The sequence below is a fragment of the Manis pentadactyla genome, chromosome 8 (genome assembly GCF_030020395.1).
Source record: "Manis pentadactyla isolate mManPen7 chromosome 8, mManPen7.hap1, whole genome shotgun sequence".
Lineage (NCBI taxonomy): Eukaryota > Metazoa > Chordata > Mammalia > Pholidota > Manidae > Manis > Manis pentadactyla.
Window position 1 is genome coordinate 76,545,360 of NC_080026.1, and position 22,594 is coordinate 76,567,953.

The 22,594-nt window shown below is 33.8% G+C and overlaps 1 protein-coding gene across 2 annotated transcripts in view; it reads right to left on the reverse strand.

Moving 5' to 3' along the window:
- The window catches only part of PCDH15 (protocadherin related 15), a 761,207-nt gene that overhangs the window by 26,660 nt on the left and 711,953 nt on the right, over nt 1-22,594 (reverse strand). For both annotated transcript variants that reach the window (XM_057505880.1, XM_057505879.1), the window contains 2 exons: nt 22,217-22,305; nt 5,239-5,415 (listed from right to left, as the gene is read on the reverse strand). In XM_057505880.1, the coding sequence (XP_057361863.1) occupies nt 5,239-5,415; nt 22,217-22,305 (266 nt within the window). The remainder of the gene's footprint in view (nt 1-5,238; nt 5,416-22,216; nt 22,306-22,594) is intronic.

Sequence of the window (22,594 nt, forward strand, 5' to 3'; positions counted from 1 at the left end):
TCTAATTTCACAAGTGATCATGCTGCCTTTAAAATTAGTTAACACACTGTTCATAGCTTCCGTATAGAAAAAAAACAAAGAGATGCCTGATATCAGATAGTTCAGATCACTGGGTAGTTTATTAGTCTTCCAATTTAAAAACCTAATGACTCAGATAATTCAATTTTGGTTTTACAGCTACACACTTTTTTACTCAAGTTTCCATACTATAACATTAAGGTTGTAGGATGCCTCTAATTCTTTTCTTTTTTTACAAATATACTTTTGTAGATGACAAGTATACTGTTCATAGCAATTTTCCTATGTCATTTTTAGACATGTTAAAAAATATAATTAAGTTTGAATCATTCCAACTACTAGAATAGAATGTTAAAATATTTTGTTTGAATTGTTCAGTCAGAGTAAGAAATTCCAATGAAAGCACAGATTAAGAGTTTGTCACAAGAAATATACGTTAGAAACTGAGAAGGATCAGAAATAGAGGAAGATCATTAATGCAGGGGAAAAAATAACCCTTACGATGCAGGATCCGCTAGAGAGATTACAATTCTATTGGATTCCTGCACTGGATATCCAAACCACTTGAATAGAGATTTGTTAGTCTTTTCATACGACAATAGCTCCATTATTTAGATATTTATTTTGGTTTATTTCTAAATTTAGGTAAATGTCATAAGTAATGGTTCACTAGAAGATTTGATCACTTTTGAACTCATACCTGATCTAGAATATCATTATACATGCAAAATAACTTGTTTAGTTAAAATTTCCTGAGTCATAACATTTTTCCTTAACATATGGTGGATCTGATCCACCATAGTTCTGTAGGATAGTATTTCCAGAAATATATTCTACCTCTGAGTCATCAGTATGTTATTTCATTTACTTTGTTTTCAGTAGTTATTACTGGTCCCATTTTCCCCTCTGCCATGTCATTCTAGAAAGTTGATAAATATGATCTGCTGTTTTCCTGAGATGAGATAAGTTCCTAAGCCAATTCCATGTCTTCTGATTCACTCAACTGATGGAACATGTGCAAACATGTATTCCTGCCTCCATTACTTGAGTGAACACAGCTTTCAAAGTACAGTGTGTAACTAGTCCACCCTGCATTTTACCTTGATGATTTTGGTGTTGCAGTGTACATATGGATGTAGAAATAAAGGGAAGGGTGAACAGGAGAATGTACTCAGTACTGCACAATCCCCACACCTAAACAGTAGAGGGGCAGCTGCCTATTTCTCTTACAGGTGCACAGTTGGTGTCTCTGCAACAGGTTTACAGAGTGGGAATTGTTAACACATCTGCTCACATCCATTTCACTTGGATAAGATTGTTTGGCATAATAAACAAATCAAGGGTGAACAATTATTCCTCTGTACAGCTTCAAATTATTTTAACAAGATCCTAATAGTTTTCCATTTATTTGAATTTTCAGTACTGTGCATTTTTGTTAGACTTTGAATTTGAAAGAAGTTTTATCAGAGCTTCAATGTCAGATTCTATTTTAAAGTGTTAAGTGTGTTTTTAGATATTATATTTTAAACACAGTTTGTAGAGCACACAGGTTTTTTGGACCCTCTCCATTTCACATTTACCATCTGGACAGAATAATGTTAAACAGGTTTGATATATCAGACAGGTGCATAAGCTAAAATTGTATTTGCTTTTTGCTTAGGATGCAGAAAACCACAAGAGAATGTGCCTCCCACCCTGATGACAAAAAATGTCAGGTAATACTCAAAACATAAATGTTTCTGCAACAGAAACCAAATTCCAAGGAGTGACAGTTTTCTCCACAGTGAGATGAGACCGGGCATTGTTTCATCTTTTGCAGAGCAAAGTTAAGGTGGATGGCATAAGAGTAAACAACAGGAATTGCTAAAGTTTTAACACATTTTTTAGAATCTGAGTGTGTACCAACATATAAGGTTAGAGTAAGAGACCTACAAAAATACCAGGGGTGGGGTTGGTACTCACTCGGAAATTCTTTCCCATCCACTTCCATAAGACAGATTGGGGGCTAGGCAAGAGACATAAGAGAAATCCCTTCGTAGTGCAGAGATGTAAGGGCAAGGGCACTCTGCAGTTCCCTGGACCTGAATCTCATACAAAGCAAGAACCTTAAGCCAGAAAGAGGTGGAGGACTATTTAGTGGTGCAATCCCTAGAGATCAGGCAAAGTTCCACTATCTCTGGGAAAGAGGTATAAGCAAAATTCTACCACCTCTGGGCAAGGAGCAGGGGCTCTCTTGGGGAAGGAAGAAAAGCTGAGGAAGTCTGACCTCAAGTCCAAGGCATACAGGCTAAACACGGAGAAAGAAGACCCCCTAACCTAACATCCCTGTTATCCTATCCCAACAATAAGAGTAGAACTAAGCAAAAAGAAAGAGCAATTAACAACATGGGGAGAGTTAAAAGAATGGAGAGGGACCCCTTCTGTGGTGCTGGCATGCAGGGGCTGCAGAAAGATTAAGAAAGCAATAGAAACAGACAGAGATAGCCCAGATATTGGACCTATCAGACTGAGACTTTAATACAACTCTAATTAATACTTACAGAATCCAGTGGAACGTGGAACATGTTTGAACTGCTGGAGAAATTCAGTAAAGTGGTAAAAACTATAAAAAACAACCAAATAGAAATTCAAGAAAAATTTTAAAAAGATACAAAGATGAATTCCCTCAATGAGCATAGCAAATACCCTCAAACAGATGAATCAGTGAACTTGAAAACAGTAATAGAAATTATCCAAACTAAAATACAAACACAAAAGGAGTTGGGGGAAAGAACAAGAATAGAGCATCCCAAAGCCATGACAAGAAGTGTATTTTAAGTCCCAGAAAGGGAATAAAGAGAAAATGGGGAATAAAAAACATTTGCAAAGATAATGTCAGAGACTATTCCAGCTATGAAAACAACCCTCCAAAAAACAAACAAGAGATGCAGATCCAAGGTTCAAAGAACCACAAGAAAAATAAAAGCAGAATAAACGTGATATATATTGATTGCAGAAAACCTAAATAATTCAGGTAACCAAAAATAAGAAAAATTAAAATACTCATAGTCTTGTAAAACAAAAGTAATCAACATGTCATTAAAATTATTCTAGTCTTCTTTATTCTTTTACAGGATTTTTAAAAAGTTTTGATATGATTAAATCATTTTCTAAAATCAAAATGAACTCTTTGGCGGGAGTATCTGGTTTGTTTCTAATTCTTTGGCCTGAGAATTCCAGTATCCTAAAAAGCTTAGATTTTAGGATAAGAGGATATTGAGAGAAAAATTCTACTTTCATTGTCCTGGACCTTAGGCAACAATCTTTTAAGTTGTAGTATATTTTTGTTCAGTGTTAAAGACAAAATTTTCGGTAACTTTCATAGCTACTGAAAATAAAATATCTGTGTATTATCAGCCTCAGATTATGAAATATATCCAATTCCATTATAAAATATTTCAAGGAACAATTCTAGGATTTAAATTAGACCACTGATTCTCAGCTACCAGTTAAAGGTGAAGATTGTTAAAGGAATTAATACTTCATGTCCATTCTATCCTCTCCTGAGTATAAACAAATTTTGATTTATAGTTATTCTATATTTTTCCTTCCCTTTTTGGCTATGTTACTCAATTAAATTTATATCTCTACTCTTTACAATATAATCAAGGTTTGGGAAAGCTTGTTTAGAATCAAAGATGTTTATCTTATATGTATGGTGTCAGTTGAAATCCAACTGGCTTCAGTTTCCAAATCTTTTATCTCTAAAATATTTACAAGTACAATTCAAATTATAATCATCATTATTTTACTCATTAAAGCTAGGCTAACAGCCTAAAGATAATAGATGTTTTTATATTTAGGAAAAATGTCCTCAATTCAAATAATCTATCACACTATTTAAAAATAAAACTAATGTATGAAAAACACAGAATGCAGATGGATTTAAATAAATATTAATAATGAAAATAGAACGAATATATGAAATGTTTTTCAAGTATATTCCTAAATAAAAATTTAAATTAATAAACTATGAAAATACTGGTTTGGTGGAGCTAAATGCTCCAGTTCATTTGGATAGTGATTCTAAAGCCTGAGTGGAGGCGAGTGCATCAGTCATCAATATTTCCCAACAATGATTAATATACTATCTTGCATATGGCCCAAACACCTATTATATGTAAATTGATGAATAACATACTTAATAACTTTGGCTCTTTTAAAAATCAAGTTGATATTAAATCACTATTTCATTATTGCTAAAATAGCAGTAGTGAAATTTTGTTGATGAAAAGAAAGTAAACTAAATTCAGAACTGATGGACTTTAGATAAATAAATGGATAAATAGATATTTACTAAAATAAATGTAGCCTCATTTGAATATATATGTAAATTTGTATATGCACATATTTATATGCTTTTTAGTATATGTAGACAAAAAACTATATTATGCAGTTATGGATTTTGTTACATAGTTGTGTGTGTTTATACACATACCTATAAATATTTAGAATATATACATATGATTATATATCAATATGTTTTTAAGTAAAAATGTATTTCAATTTAAATAATAATTGCATTCTAAGAATCTGTGGGACAGTAGGTGTCACTAGAGTAAAGCAGAAACTAACATTAAAAACAAGCCTATTAAGCTCTTCTAAAATGACTTCCAAGGGTGAATGTCTAACAGTGTTTTGTTAAGATTCTGTATTTTCTCTACTTTTAGGATTTATAGCTCAAATACACACCAGGATGAAATATTACCATAGGGTATGGACTTAGATGGAAGTCACTCTCCCCTCTGTACTCCACCACCAAGTCCAGTTTTTTCTGAAACAGTAAGACCTTGAAGAAAGCTAGATTTGTTCTTAAAACTCAAGCTTAATTATATTGTTAGAGGCAAACTGCCACTTTAAGAAGGAGTCTGTGCTTTCCTCTCAAAGAGCGAGGGCCTTGGAGCAAGAGTGGAAGCTGATGGGAGGTGACACTGCTGCTTGCTCATAAGTATATGGACCCTCTGAAATCAGTCTACTTGGACCTGAATCCATGCTTGGACCTGAGAACTTCCAGGCATGAGGATTCTAGTATTGTCTCTTTGATTTTTTTTTTTTTGCTTACATTTTCACTTTCAACAACAATTTTGTGGGCTTTAAACTTTAAGTACTCATAGCCTTAAATCAGAGTTATTTGGGTGATACTATTACCAGAGAAGTGCTACAGACAGTAAAAGTACTCACTTAAAAAGCTCATTTCTATCGATGGCCCTGTTGGTTTGGGGGTCAATCGCATAGACAGTCAAGTCACATTTGGTGTAATCTTCCAGAGAAAATGCATCTCCGTGCCGGCGAGCACCAATGGACTCCACCACAACCTTGGCACCAGGAATTTGTTCCTGAACATAGCGATCTAAAATCCTATAAATCAAACAAAGCACACATATGACATTCTGATGGGCCTGCTGGGGAAAAAAATCACTCTCAACTTGAAATGACATTTATTAAATGAAAAATGATGATGGCCTGGTTTTTGCTAATGTTTACTGAATATGAACCCTTGAAAAAATTCTGTTTTCAGCATTTAACTCCCAATGATGAATGCTGAATAAGGTAGTAAGAGGTCATCAACCATGTCCTATTTAAGTCCAGCCTTTTTGAATTTATGATGCTGTTTGAGCTTTTACATGGCTCATGGGAAATGCCAACTATGTTGTACAAATAAAGCTGTCTATGCTTATAGGAGCCATGGTGTCTTAGAACTTGTGAGTTCATATGGTTGGTATTATAAATCATAGCTTCTACCTGATTCTGTGATATGTGGCACATAGCTATATGCCAAGGTGCAGGATCAGGCTACTTGTTTTCCTAAAAGCATAAACACTTGTAGAGCATTATAGCAGTGGGAGAATGTATAGATATTTTACTATGGCAGGATTACCCGATTAAGAAAAATATTGCACTTCTCAGCAGTTATTTAAATGAATACAAACAACTAAAAACTATATTATTGGTATAGAATTACTAATATTCAAAAGAAAAGACAGAAATAATATTAATTTATAGGTAGTTTTCTTGAAAATACATTTTTTTTCTAATGGTATAACTTGATTTTAATTGAAAGTGCAAATTATTTCCCTGTAAGTATTTGTTCTATGTTTTGACACAAATGGCAATTTCCTTAATGTCCTTTTCCTTATTAAAAACTTTATATTATTAATTCTTGTAGATTAACATTAGAATGCATATTATTAAATATTTATAGACATTTAAATGTAAATGCATTCATTTTAATAACTACTCATGGCAAATATTTTATTTATTTATTTAATGCTCCTTTTGGAGTCCATACTGTGAAGCATTTTGGGGTTGGGAGGGAGGTACTATACTTTAAAGTCCTCTGATACCTCAAGAAGGAACTTCTCTCACATGCCAAATTGATCTGTTTTATGTTCTATTGAAAAAAAAAAATTTGCCTTGGGTGTCTGGTAGGTGCCTGGTTTGACCTTGTTAAGAGAACAAGCAGGATACTAGAGGAGGACATCGAGCGCAAGCCTACCGTGTGCGTGCCAAGAGACTTGGCCGAGGATAATGAAGTGTTTGTTCACTTTTACATTTGTACAGACCAGCATAGCTAAAGTCTGTCTTCTTGAACTACTACTTACTCGCTTTCCTTTTCTCTCACCACCCACCCCACTGGTCAGTCTGCCTTACAGTATTTTTCTGATGAGATCTTGCTGAAGAATAAAGAAAAGATGATGTGGAAAACAGAAAATGTGGAAAATCAACTTCAGCAAATAACAGTCAGGAGTTGAATGCTTGCTGCCCCAGGAAACTGAATTGTCTAACATTGTTCAGCCTTTGTTTTTGGATTCTTTTTCTGTGAGACTTACGTTCCCTTAACAAAAATAAGAAAGGCCTCATAATCAAGCTGTATTATACTCTTGACACTTTGCAGGAGGCACAAACAGCAATCACGTAGTGGTGGAGAGCACAGAGGTGTGCCTTCAGTTTTCAACTTTTTCACTTACCAGCTGCGAAATTGAGACAAGTAATTTTAAGCTCTCCAAGTTTCGTTTTCCTTAACCACAATATGAGGAAATCATCTACCACATGAAATAGTTGCGTACATTAAATCAACCAAAGCTTTTACGCAAATCTTCACACAGCTTTTAGCACATAGTCACTGTTCCATAAAATACAATTATGGTTACTTTTAACTTGCCTTAAATGTTTGTATTAATAAGCTACGTCCCTACCTCTGATTCATTCCAGACATTTAATGAATTTGTGGAATTATTAAGAAAGCACATTTCTCACTGGTACTATTTCACAAATCAAAAAAAGCAAAAACAAAAACAAATGTGAATACCTTGTTAAATATATTGCAGAAGGTGGCTTTCTGTCTAAATATTGCAATTTGACAATTTATAACTGCTACAGTGCATTTACACATTGATTAAATGTTCCAATGAAACCGTTCACATATGCACACATAAACTATATGTTTTCCTGCAATAAAGAGTGTTTTTTTCTGTATTTCTATGCAATATAGCAGAATCATATGTCAATAAAACTTAAGATGTGGAATATAATATAACTATACTAATTCCTTTATCATAGCAGGGAATCATAAATCAATGAAGTCGAAAAATGATTCATGTCATTTAAAATATATAAAAATGTTTTCTTCCTGAACATTTTTTTCTTAAGAGTTTAGAGTTCATTTGGGATTAAATATCTTTTATGATTGAAATATCTATGATAAAGAAAAATGTGTGCAAATTTGAATTCCTTATCTTTTTCTGATATGTTAAATTAAATTGAATTATTTTAAAATGAGAATGAATTTTATAAAAATCTAGTTTTCCACTTATCTATATCTGTATATCTAAGCATTTCTACAGTCTGTCTCCATTGCGCATATGTAAACTACATTACATATATAATATATGCATATATATTATATATGCATATACATATGATATTGATCAAGAATGGATTTTTAGCCCTTAATCTGCAAATGTACAAGATTTTTTGACCTCATAATTTATAAATCTCTGAAGTCTCTTATTTTGAATTGACTCATATAAATTAATACCAGTGTTTAAATTTTTCTTATGCTTATATTTACCTTAAATTATTAATACATCAAGCCAATTCATACATACATTTTGGAATCCAATGTCATAAGAATTTCCTATCTGGTAGCTGGAACTTAACATGCTACTAGGCCATTGCCAATTTAAGACATTCTGGATTTTGTAAGCCTTTAATTAATAATAAAAGTTCTCTTATTTTATATACATATATATTCATACATACATGTATACAAAGTCAGAGAGAGTGGGAAAGAGAAGAGAGATCTACAATATTTTCATCTAATCTGTAATATCTTTATCATATGCACACTCTATATCGAGAGAGATGATACCTGTAATGATGTTTACATAAGTTTAATAATGCTTAGGTCTGGGTGCTATGATTTTCAGTTTGCTCTAAAAAGTTTATAAAACCTTGTTTCTTTATATATCATGTTGCCTGAATTTCTTATAATGGCTATAATAAAACAATAAAACAATTTCATATGTAAAAAATCTCTTTAACTCCCTATTCCTGTTCTCCAGCATTTAACAAAAAAGCTTTATATAAATATGTTTTCAGAGTTTGGAAATATAGAAAATTAAGTTGGACTCACAGTTGTCTAATAAATTTACAGCAAAACATGGGTAAGGGTTAAGTCTGAAATTTTTCATTCACTCATTCATTTATTGTTATTAATTCATTCAACAGGTATTTATTGAATGCATATAATGGTTCAGGCACTGTTCTATACACTTGGAATGTATCAGTGAACAAAACAAAGATCTCTGACATCATAGAACTTGAATTCTAACTGAGCAAGACAGACAAGATAATAAAATAATGAGATTGGTAGGAATATTCAAGAAAAATGTCATTGAGAAGTTGATATTTGAGCAGACTTTGAAGACAGTGAGAATGAGCAATGTGGATATTATAGGTTAGAGCATTCCAGGAAAAGGAAATTGCCAACCGCTCATGCAAAAGCCCTGAGCAGAAGTGTGTGGCTGGAGTAAAAAAGGCTGGGGGCAGATCACATGAGGAATTTTAAGAGTTGTAAGGACGTTACCTTTTGCTTTGACTTTAATAAAGTTCCATTGCTGGATTTTAAACATGGAAGTAATATGTTTTACCTTACATTTAAAAGAAGCACACTGGCCTCTATGTTGAAAACAGGCAGAGTAGAATTAGGGCAATAGATTAGTAAAGACTTTAAGGATTTGAGGGACTTATTAAATGCCTAGTCTAGTCAATAATTTGGAGGAAGAGAAGACATGACATAATAGTTGATTATTAGCCATATATAAGCCATATAATAATGTTCTATTATATGCATTATTTTTAAACCTGATTAAATTTGTAGGAGACCTAAGTCTTCTAACATCAATAACTGCAATGTTTAACTGGACAAATACTTATATTAATTAAAGGTTGATCTAGATAAGTGCTGGCCTTTTGTGGTTTTTCATTTTAAAATAGTTCAATTTTTATAGATCATTCTTTGTTTAAAGAAAAACATAAAGGAGAGACTAAAGCTTAGAGATCAATTTACAATGCTTTATTATCTTCATGTGTGTATCTAGACATAGGTGGCTCTTAAAAGATGCTAACATCTTTTCAGAGTTTAGGCTACTTCTTTCTGTCATATTTTTTATTGAATATAGAGCCAGATCCCTTCTCTGTTTTGTCTGAGTTATCTTGAACTCCAACCGTGACTGCTAATCCATACCAGCAATTCTTCTGTTCTCAAAACTAGCTAAACTTCAGCCGATCCTCTCTTGCTACAGCCCCATAAAACAATTCTGCCCTCCTTCCCCACAGTCCTTGGGAGACTGCTTTCTTTCACCTTCCCCAACCATCACATTAGCCTATAGAAGAATTGTTTTGGAGATGTACCTGATATAAAACAATTTTTTAAGGAAATCTAGGTTCTGTTTTGGATCAGGAAGGGATGGGGCCTATATAATGTCCTAATTGCTGAGTGGTTTAATACCTCACATAAAATGCATACTGTTTTGGGACCTCTAATGAAGTAATATTATCTGGACACAAGGAAATACACATTAAAGTATGTTGACTACATTCCTGGAAACAGAAGATTTGGGTTCAGACAATACCCCCTTTTACACCTGATAATGTTGGATTTTACCTAAGCCCTGTGCTCCTGAAAAATAGTGATGGTTAAGAAGTACCCCCATCCTGCTGTGTTTCAGGAAACTGCTTACTGCAAAGAACTATCCTTCCCCCTATAGCTTAGCTAAGACTCGTAAGACTCATGGATGCCCCTCTATTTATCTATGACAAAGCCAGACACAGATCCAGCATATTCCCATGCTTTGCCTCATAAGTGATTAGCTGAATTGTTTTGTCCCACTGAACAATCAGAAGAAAATTTTTGTTAACCAAACATTTGCTTAAGTGTCTCTGCTTTCTCCAAGTCTCTAAACTTCCGCCCACCATAGCCTGAAATGAAACAACCTTCTAAAAGTCTCCTCCCAGAACAAGCTGATATCAGGGTAAAACATTCCCTGATTTGAAATTTACTTTGTGATCATCCTACTTCCCCACTACTGGCTCTTCCTAGCCCTGTTTATTTCTCCAAAGGCCTTTTTTCTGCCTATCCTTTGGTGCTGGCTGACCTTCTGGCTAGAGAGAGCTCCCTATGACAACAGACCCCCCCACCACCACTCCTTCTTCTGCATTCCTTCCTTCCCATCCCTGTCCTCCTTAGAATAATCATTTTAAATCCAGATTTGTTTTTATTTGACACATGGTCTAGGTATGTAGCTAAAGGAGATTATTTCTCATGCTCCCATTTAGTCTTATTAAATGAATCTGTGTATTACCAGCCACAGCAGGTGATATACAAAGAATTTTTAGCAAACAATACATGAAACAAGAGATCATTCATTTTTCCTTTTCCATGACTTCTTATTCCCAAAGGGAATAGGAGGTGAAACAGCCATGAGGTCTCAAAATTTCCAGTTGCATTAGCTGCTTTTTTCTTAGCTAATATGTATGAATTCTGGTCAGCACTGTTTAATTGTAATTAAAAACTCTTCAAACAAACTATAAAATAATAAAGTCCAAAAGTTTTGGGGTTTTTTTTCCTGTCACTAAAAATGACAAACAATAATAAGTAAGATCTAGTCAAGTCCCCACACTGCCCATTTTGGTTATGAAATGTTCTCTGGGTACTGTCTACAGGATGAAAACTACAATTCTCCTTTGATGATTTGTTGCCAACATGAATGAAATTCTGTGTTTAGAATTATGCAATTTATACCATAAGAATTGCATTTAATCCTCCTAAGACCCATTAAAAGAAGGCATTGTTTAAAAAGACATTAATACCAACATTGCAGAAGTGGACTTTGCTGCTTTTTGGTTGTAAAGCATTTCTGTTCTCTTCCTAAAAATAAAACCCCCGATTTTATTTTGAGGAATTAGCCATGTCTCCGACTGTCACATTTGCTAGAACTTTAATCAGTGGTACTATCCTGCCTTCATCCCATGCCAAAAAAGATGGCAGGTGACTCAGGCCAGGTCAGTTTCTCTCTGGAATTCAGTTTTTGAGACAAAGACACAAGAGAGTAAAACAATTGGAATTCACCCACTCCAGGGGCTATGTCCTCATCAGACTGAAATTGCCTATCCACCTAATCCTGCAAATTTTGCTTCCCAGTCTACTGCAGCTGTTCTTAGACCTATTTCTCAAACTATTTTTTCCATTCTCTTACTGATATTAGCTACCCATAGCTTCCAATAAATATCCATTTGCTGAAGTCAATTTCTAGCACATTAGTATTATGCATAATTCATTTTAAGTCCATCTGTACCAAAGCACCAGTCCTGTTTTTAACTCTCTCATGGTAGCAACATCTGTCTGATTCTTAAGTCTAATTGGTCCTACCAGACCCTTTGTAATTCTATTGACCATTTATTTGCTTTCTGCCTAAATCTGACAAGAGTTTGATAATAATTTGTTTTACAGAAAAATCCAGTCATTTAAATTTGCCCTGAATCTAAATTTGTAGGAGCAGTATATTAATGTAAAATACAAGCAGTGCAACTATAAGGCAGAATATTTGAATATGGCAAAAAAATTTCTCAAAACAAGAGAATTGCCTTTGATCATCTAAGAAGTGAATACAGTGTAAATAAATTAGTATGATACTTAGAAGCATTAAACAAAAATAAAATCTTTATTTAGGATTTGTTCTACTTTAAAAGAGCTATAACATAGTGTTTAGTAATATGTCATCTTTAGTAATCTTACCATCTTTAAATGTCAACTTTAGTAATTTATGTCACCTTTAGACAAAGCCCCAGAAATTCCAAACTTTTAAAGAAGTATGTCAATATTATTAACATATACAATTTTATATATATGTTTCATATATACTTCTGTCGGCCACCAGGTGCAGATTCAAGTTAAACCTCCACCACTTGCTATCTGTGTTTTTGGAGAATTATTCTACCTCTCAAAATTTTGAGGAGCTCATCTGTGCAATGGTGAAAGTAATCAGGCCTACCTCGAAGGGTCTGTGTGAGACATTAATTATATAGCACCCATGAAGCTCACAAAACCCAACAAATAGAAAGAGTGCCACAAACGTTAGCTATTTGCTGGGGTGGTGATAGAATCCCCTCAGATTTCATAATTTTAAACCCTCATTTGCCCTTTGTTGAAGTAAACAGTTTATATTTAACTGGCAGCCTAGTGAGCTCCACCTAGCTACTCCACCCCAGTCAATGTTTTTTCAAAAGACTGGCGAACAGAATCAATTGGCATTGCAGACGGCCTGAAGGATGTGCAATACAGGTTTTCCTGATATTCTGCACACATATCCTCCATTAACACATACTTGCAGAGACTCTGCCCAGACTCTATGACTCTATCCTAAGTAATATTCCAGGAACCATGGAACATTTGTACATTACATTAGGAGACACCCTCTCTGTGATGTTCCACATGGTAAAAATAAATCCCTCCAATCTGAGCATTTGACTCAGAAAATCGCTCTGCCTTTACACCAGAAGTGGTTTGATATTTTCAGTTTGGTACCTGATCGTCTTTTCTTGTACGTTCGTATATTATGTCTTTTACCTTGGCCCTAAAATGGTGGAAACCAAGGTCCTAATACTCTAGCGACTCTGTAGGGCTTTGTGACATCACTGTACCAATGTAATTTGAAATTCTGCCAATGACCCTAAACACTAATTGGATTTCAAATCTCTACACTTTTCCACATTTCAGGGAATTAAGCAAGAAAGATGTTACTGCAACTGCATGAGTAACAGTATCAGAAGCTATTTTGTAAAAGTCTAATTGCACTTGTGTAAAAACTGACTTCTTACAGCACGATATGTTAAAAACAAGTATTTCTTTTTGCAAGGAGAGGAGGTTACTTCTTCTCTGCCAAAATGATAACCCATACAGCATATTTAAGAAAAATCACAGGTAAATTCCCTTTGTGTCAAAACAATGAATCACCAAGAATTTGAATAATACCAAATCACATTTGTGTTTAAAGAAGCATGAATCATACCTTGAATATTAAAAAGTAAGATTGCATTTTATGTCGAGTTCACGTTTAATGTTTATGACTAGCTTCAATTTATTTTACAGCTATTATATGCCTATTATTTTCAAAAGTTGTACTATTGAAATGTCTACACTTCATTATCTGATAAAAATTAAATCATTTACAGTCGTTCTCAGTTGATAACCTCTTCAACTTCAACTACATCTTTGTACTAAGTATACTTAAATATAATTGGCATGTACTTGGCAATACTTAAAGAAATTTAATTTTGAATACAGCAGTCAAGATAGACTACACAACTAAAAAAACTCTCAGATACAATAATGTATTTCATATGTTTCACTTATATTTTTAAACAGATTTTCACTGGTTTCATAGGATAACACTGTAACTGATATGTATAGTATACTCAGTCCATGTGGAATGAGTGAGATAAAAGAAAATAACCTTAATGTTGGACTAAGAAAGTGGATATGGGGAGGAGATAATGGAGTTTGTTTTCTTTTTAAGTATCATTGATAAACAATCTTATGTTGGTTTCAAATATCACATACAGTGGTTCAACAGTTGCCCATATTATTAAATCTTCACCCCCCTCTAGTGTGGTTACTATCTATCAATGTTGCTAAAATATTACAGAATCATTAACTGTATTCTCCATGCTGTACTACTTGCCCCATGACCAACTCAAATTGTGATTGTGAATTATTGTGTCCCTTTATCCCCTTCGCCCTCCTACCCACCCTCCCCAACCACTAGTCCCTTCTCCATGTACCAACTTGAGAAATCAGCAGGATGAAGGTGAGAGAGGGAGCTGACATTCAGGACATTTATTGATGTGAGCCAAGTATCGCTAAGTAAAGTCAATCCTCTCCAGGAACACAGTGCTGTTACTTTCACATGTGTAATTTTGTCAAATTTTCAGTGGCCGAGTAAGGCAAATATTTTGTCCACTTGCTCAGATGTAAAACCGAGGAGTCATTATTGATCCTTACTTTTGCTCATACATCTAATCCATCACAAATTTTGTAGGCCATCCTTTCAAACCTACACCCCTAATGTAATCACTTCTCTTTGTGTTCACCTCTACCACCAGTCCAAGTCACAGTGATCTCTCTCCTGGTCTAATGCTATAGACTCAAAACTGGCTACTTGATCTCATACTCAACAACCTTTTAAAACAAACTAGAACATTATTTCTCTGTGTAAAAACTTCAAAGACAACATTGCCAAAAGAAATATAATGCAAAGCACATACAAATTCGAATTTTCTAGTGCCCACACTAAGAAATAAAAATGTTGAGATTAATTTTAATGTATTTTTAACTTATATCTAAAATTATCATTTCAATCTAAATAGAAAAGGCTACTAAATTAAAGGCTACTTCATCTAAAAATATTAATGAGATATTGTGCTTTTATTTTTGTCTTTTAACTCTAGTGTGTAGTTCATACTTATGGCTTGGACCTGCCACATTTCAAGCACTCGTGTGGCCAGTGGCTACAGTATTGGACAGACAGTTCTAGGAGATGTATCTCACACTGAGTAAAACAGTAAATCCTCCAAGTGGTCTAAGAGGTCCTGTATAACTCAATTCCTATGTTGATATGACAAGCATACTCTTACATCTGAGTTTTCATAGCTATGGTTTCCTCTCTGGGAAAACTGCCGCCATGCACCCATCACAAAGGCCACATGACTATCTCCTCACTTCTTCAGGTTTCTGTTCATATGTCAACTTATTAGAAAGACTTTCCTCAATCATCCTGTATAAAATAGTACCTCTCTTCCATAATCTTATACTATTACTTGTATCTGTCTTTATTGCAGTTATCACTACCTAACATCATATTATTATATGATTACTTACTATTACTATCTTATTTGCTGTTTTCCCCAATAGAATGTAAGCTCCATGAGAACAGGATTTTTGCTTTTTTCACTGCCACATCTCCAATGCTTATAACCAATAACTACTTTTCATTTAATGAATAAATTTCCAGATTCATATATGGATATTTGGACTCAAAGAATTTAATTGACTGGCTGAAGACCTCCTAGCTAGTCACTGATGGGCTGAAACTTGAGCCTAGGATCTCTGAATTCAAAGAAACAGGCTTTCTGGGGGAAAAAAGTAAATACATTGCTTAGGAATTTCACATATGATTTTCCCCAGTGGTTTCTTATGGGAATTTGAATAGAATAAGCAAGCATTGTAACTTTTCTATCTAGAGAGTACAATGTTCTAAATTAAGAGTTGGGGAGTTAGAACCCAAAGGCTAAATCCTGTTTTTAAAAATAAGGTTTCATTTATAAAAGTATTTTGTTATTAAAATAATTAATATACAATTATTTTTATATTTTAAATTAGTGTTAATATTTAAATATTACATCATAAATAATTCAGTAAAAACAAATTTAAATAACATTTATAAACATTGTAAAAATGCTGTTTTTAAATTTATTAAAGTATTAACATTTTTAATTAAAATATTAATATCTGTCCCTTTACAGAATGCTTCCTTATCCCCAACTATAAAGCAAAGAAAGGGTAAAAATGATCAAAGCTAATTGGATTTGCCTTTCAACTTAATCTTTTCCCTCAACACTAGCCGTTATTACACTAATTGAAGAAAATATAAGTGCTAGCATTCATTGTTTCGTAAGTTCTCTTCCCAAGAGACTTTATAATTTTCATCCTAGAAAATGTATCTTGGCTAGATTTCTAAAGTATGTTTTGTAACCTTAATTCTAGGAGCCATAAGTTAACTACACAGACATATTTCAGAGATGTAAATATTTCATGGAGATGGGTTCTTCCACACTAAATCAATAATTACTTCAATAAAGTACTTTACTGAGTTTTCATATTGTATTTAGAAAGTAAGAGAAGTGTTTGAGCAATGCTGAAACCTAAAGTATCAATTACAGTTGTATATTTTGTAATTGGAATGTTGTTACACAGTATTTCTAAACTCATTAACTTTTACCTTTAAAAAATGCATTTCTGCAGATATTTAATGATTTAAACTTTAGAATCCCAAACTTTTATTCATTTGAACTTCATGGTGGTGTGGAAGGAGAATGGAAGAAAACACAAAATGAAAACATTTCTTAGCTTCAACTTTAGACATTACTGCCAATCATTTGTTGGTTATAATAAGATGCCCCTGTCTTTATCCTCACAGCTGTTTCTTCTCCTTAATCTCAAGAATTTGTAAGTAATAGAAACACAAAATTCACAAAGAGATAAATCCTAAGGTCAACCTAAAATACTTAGAATATAGATGAAAAGCCACCTGTTGGGGGCATACATTCTTCCTGGAATTTGCTGAATATATCAATATAATTGAAAAGAGGCATGTTTCATTACAAAGCATCATTGTCTAGTTCTATAAGCATAATACAACAAAAGTAATAAAAAATTTCAGTAGAGCCATTCCTTCAAAGTTCAGGGGACTAGGGAATGATGATTATCATCACATAGCAGCTGACATTTACTCAGAGCATTCTATTTTCTAACCACTGTGCTCTTCTTAGCCATTAAAGAATACTTTGCAAAACCTTCTGCCTTATGAAATGGATACATTATGTTATTAAATTTTTCTCTCATCAACTTTCCCATTTTGTACTGATTTCATGCTTACCAAGGTAAGTTTGGATTATGATCTGGCCTCATATATAGGTTTGCCTAAAGGAAAAAAATGAAAGTGGTGATCACATGGATTTCAAGTTTCCCACTTCACAGGATAGGGATGTCTCATGGGAAATGCAGAAAATGGCTTTGAAAAAGATGTAACTTGTCATCTAAGAATGTCTATAAGAAATGAATGTGCTTGTTAGTCTCATCACTGGAATAATAAATTGTTATTTTTAATTAGTAAATTGGCACACCGCTGTCTACTGTGGTTATGAGTGTATTTTCATTATTTCCCCCCTGGATGCTAAGAGTGAATGTTTGGGGCTCATGATGCTGAATCAGATCTAACAGTCCTTATCACTATTTCTATCTATTAAAGTAGTTTTCAGAAAGGAATCAGAAAGGCTACATGCTGTATGATTCCAGCTGTACAACATTCTGGAAAAAGTAAAACTATGGAGATAGTAGAAAAGTCAGTGATTGCTAGAGGCTAATGGGAAGGGAAGGATGAATAGGTACAGACAATTTTTAGAGCAGTGAATCTATTCTGTATGATACTATAATGATGGATATTTTTCATTATACATTAGTCCAAACCTACAGAATGCATAACGCCAAGATTAAATGGTAATGTAAACTCTGGATTTGGGAGGAGGAGGATGTGTCAATGTAGGTCCATTAATTGCAACAAAGATACCACTCTGGTGCCAGATGTTGACAATGAGGGAAGTTGTGTATGTGGGGGGAGGGGAAGGAAGTATACGGCAATTCTCTATATCTTCTGCTCAATTCTGCTGTGAATACAAACCTACTTTAAAAAATAGTTTATTTTTTAAGAAAGGGTTCAGAAATTTTTGTGCTTAAGAATATGTAAATTAATACAGATTTTTAAGACTCTATGAAAAGGAATCAGGTATGTGCACATTATGCTTTTTGCACTAGCAAATTTATATTTGATTCAACAAAAGTAACACAAGATTGATATTCTGATATTCAAGATGAGGAAATGTGGCCTTAAGCATTAAATCTCTTGCCCAGACGGCACACAGACATACAAACTTGTTTATTTGAATCCACAGTCTGAGCTCTATTACTAAATTTTGCTCTTTGAACAGAATGTCCAAAAACTCCTGCATCTCAGGATACAAAATTAATATAGAGAAATCTGTTGCATTCCTATACACAAATGAGGAACTAGCAGAAAGAGAAAGCAGGAAAACAATTCCATCACAATTGCATCAAAAAGAATAAAATACATAGGAATAAACCTAACCAAGGAAGTAAAAGACCTATCCTCTGAAAACTAAAAGACATTTATGAGAGAAATTAAAGATACCAATAAATGGAAATATCCCATGCACATGGATAGGAAGAATTGATATTCACAAAGTGGCCATCCTACCTAAAGCAATCTACAGATTCAATGCAATCCCTATCAATATACCAACAGCATTCTTCAACAAACTAGAGCAAATAGTTCTAAAATTCATATGGAACCACAAAAGACCCCGAAAAACCAAAGCAATCCTAAGAAGGAAGAATAAAGCTGGGGGGATTACAGTCCCTAACTTCAAGCTCTACTACAAAGCTACAGTAATCAAGACAATTTGGTACAAGCACAAGAACAGACCCATAGACCAGTGTAACAGACTAGGGAGCCCAGATATAAACACAAGCATATATGGTCAATTAATATATGATAAAGGAGCCATGGATATACAATGGGGAAATGACAGCCTCTTCAACAACTGGTGTTGGCAAAACTGCACAGCTACATACAAGAGAATGAACCTACATTATAGTCTAACCCTATACACAAAAATAAACTTGAAATGGATCAAAGACCTGAATGTAAGTCATGAAACCATAAAACTCTTAGAAGAAAACAAAGACAAAAATCTCCTGAATATAAACATTAGCAACTTTTTCCTGAACACATCTCCTTGGGCAAGGGAAACAAAGCAAAAATGAACAACAGGAACTACATCAAGCTAAACAGCTTCTGTACAGCAAAGGACACTATCAACAGAACAAAAAGGCACCCTACAGTATGGGGGAATATATTTGTAAATGACATATCCAACAAGGGTTTAACATCCAAAATATATAAAGAACTCACACACCTCAATATCCAAAAAGCAAATAACCTGATTAAAAAATGGGCACAGGATATGAGCAGACATTTATCCAAAGAAGAAATTCAGATGGCCAACAGGCACATGAAAAGATGCTCCACATCACTAGTTATCAGGGAAATGCAAATTAAAACCACAATGAGATGTCACCTCACACCAGTTAGGATGGCCAACATAGAAAAGACTAGGAACAACAGATGCTGGCAAGGATGCAGAGAAAGGGGAACCCTCCTACACTTCAGGTGGGAATGTAAACTAGTTCAACCATTGTGGAAAGCAATATGGAGGTTTCTCAAAAAAACTAATAGAAATACCATTTGACCCAAGAATTCCACTATTAAGAATTTACCCAAAGAAAACAACTACTCAGATTCAAAAAGACATATGCACTCCTATGTTTATCGCAGCACTATTTACAATAGCCAAGATATGGAAGCAACCTAAATGTCCATCAGTAGATGAATGGATAAAGAAGAAGTGGTACATATACACAATGAGATACTATTCAGCCATAAGAAAGAAACAAATCCTACCATTTGCAACAGCATGGATGGAGCTAGAGAGTATTATGCTCAGTGAAATAAGCCAGGTGGAGAAAGACAAGTACCAAATGATTTCCCAACAAAGCAAAACTGAAGGAACAAAATGGCAGCAGACTCACAGACTCCAAGAAGGGACTAGTGGTTACCAAAGGGGAGCTGTGGGGGCACAGCAGGTGGGTTGTGGGGAGGGAGAAGGGGATTGTGGTATATCATGATTGGTCCATATGGTGTGTGTGGGATCACACGGAAGACAGTGTAGCTCAGAGAAGACAAACAGGGACTCTGTGGGATCTTACTACAGTAACAGACAGTGACTGCAAGGTGATATGGGGGGGGACTCGATAATAAAGGTTGATGTAATAAGCACATTTTCTTGTGAAACCCTCATAAGAGTGTGTATCAATGATACCTTAATAAAAAAACAAAAACAAAATAACAACAAAAAAACACTCCTGCATCTCTCTGCCTTCCCCTACTGACTTTGGGCTGTTAACCTATTTATATAGAATATCCATTATTAATTGAATGTTCCCAATTTCTTTTGTCCTAGATGGCTCATATTATTTAGTTCTCACACTAGCAATCCTGTGATATAAGTTTTATAAGCTCTTACGAACAAATGGTGAGATTGAGTCCTGCAGAGATTAATTTATTTGCCCACGCTCTATTTCAACGATAATGTTATATTAAGTCAAAGTTCCTTTCATAGTCATACATTTCTCTCAAGACTTGAAAACTGCTTGATTTTTCTCACTCAGATCTTCATATTCACTTAAGAGGGAATGAATCATAAGTTGTTATGAAGTTATGAAGTTATTCCTTTATGTAGCCATTTTTCAGTTTTCATAAATTCTGTCTCAATTTGAGAAAAAGGAATCACAATTCCACATGTATAAAATTTTTGTTCAGTAAAATGCATTGAGCACTGAATCACAGCACTGAAAAATGGAATTCCTACCCTTGTGGAATTTGTACTCTAATGGGAGATTGAAATACAATAAAAATATTAGGTAATGTTTTCAAGAAAAATAAAGCAGAATTATAAATTAGAGGTTGAAGAGTGTGTCATCTCTTTTGATAATGTAATCAGCAAAGCCTGCGTCAATAGAAAACATTAAAGCAGCTAAGAGATTGTCAGGCATAATTCTGAAAATTTTCAGATGTATTCAGCTATCATTTGGATAAAGGTTAAGTGTATATAAACCATATAAGCATACATAAACTTTTGCAGAAGTAAACAAAACGTTGTATGATAGCTATTCCATGCGTACATGTTAAGAATCACTTTCTTCATTAAAAATATGAGTATGTGACACTTAAAGGTGAAATTTGTGAAATATTGAGAAATAATTATTACAAAAACCATATGCTTCTATTACTGGAGAATCACTCATGCTTTAATCAGCTCTTATTGCATTTTATTTGACATTTAATTACTAAAAGGTTAGCTATCTAACTATCTGAAGCTTTTCCTGATAAGTGGGAGAATTTTGTTAGAAAGAGGTAAATTGACAGTGATTAATTGATATCTGTCAACCTGACCTCAATATAAGACACAGAGTAACAAATAAATACCAACACAAAAATTATGAAATGGTGGCAGGCTGCATTAGGGTAGTTATGAGTGAAGTAATCCTTGATAGCTAGCATTCAGTATATTACAAAATTATAGCTTAACAGTTATAACTTTGTCAATAACATGTTCAGCCATGTGCATTGCAAACTGTTCAAAAGGTAGAGGGGCATGGCATATATTTTAGGATAATTAAAAATACATATTGTTTAAAATTATCTTGGTTTTTGTAAGGAATAAGCTTTAGGCATCTATTTACATCACTTTGATAAACACTTTCCTTGGACTAGCTGGATTGTTGAGATAATGAGCTTTTTGAATAATTTGGGGCCATAAAATCAAGACAGATACTCAAATAATAGCCATTATTATTTCTTATATGTAGCATTTTGAGGTCATATTGATGCAGCAACCAAAGCATTCTGAATACCAAGATCTTCCCATATCTATTTTTCATTCCTATTTGAAGATAATATCAGAAACTTCACATATTTCAAATTAAGCTATCTATTTTAGGAAAAGAGTAAGCTAAATTATTATTAAGAAAGTGTTTTAAAATACATGTTTAATTCAAACATTGTAATGATTAAAATGACGTAATCCAATAAAACTACATCCATATGAAATTTAAATATATGTAAACAAATATAAATATATAAGTAAACAAATTTAAATATACAAGTACACAAAAATCCATTACTCTGTAAGATCTTCTATTTTTTTTTCCACCAGAGTAGGGGGCACACTGGAAACAATAACTTGCATATCCAACTGATTGACCACAGAGACCTGAAAGAAGAAACAGAATTCAGTTAGCTTTTATTCACCAATATTTTTATAATCAAAAAATAATATGATTATTTCTTCCTTATTCTGCATAGTGCACACAGTGGTTTCCCACTTTTAAATTTAAGAATAAGTGATATTTTTAGTGACACGACCTCCACTAAATGTGGGGGGAGGTTGAAAATGGTAATTTGTTGTTTGCTTAGAAGTTACAGAACCTGAAGATACATGACTATTGCCAGTTTTGTGTTTGTTTTACTGGTTACTTTCTAAGCCATGGAAGAAGGCATTT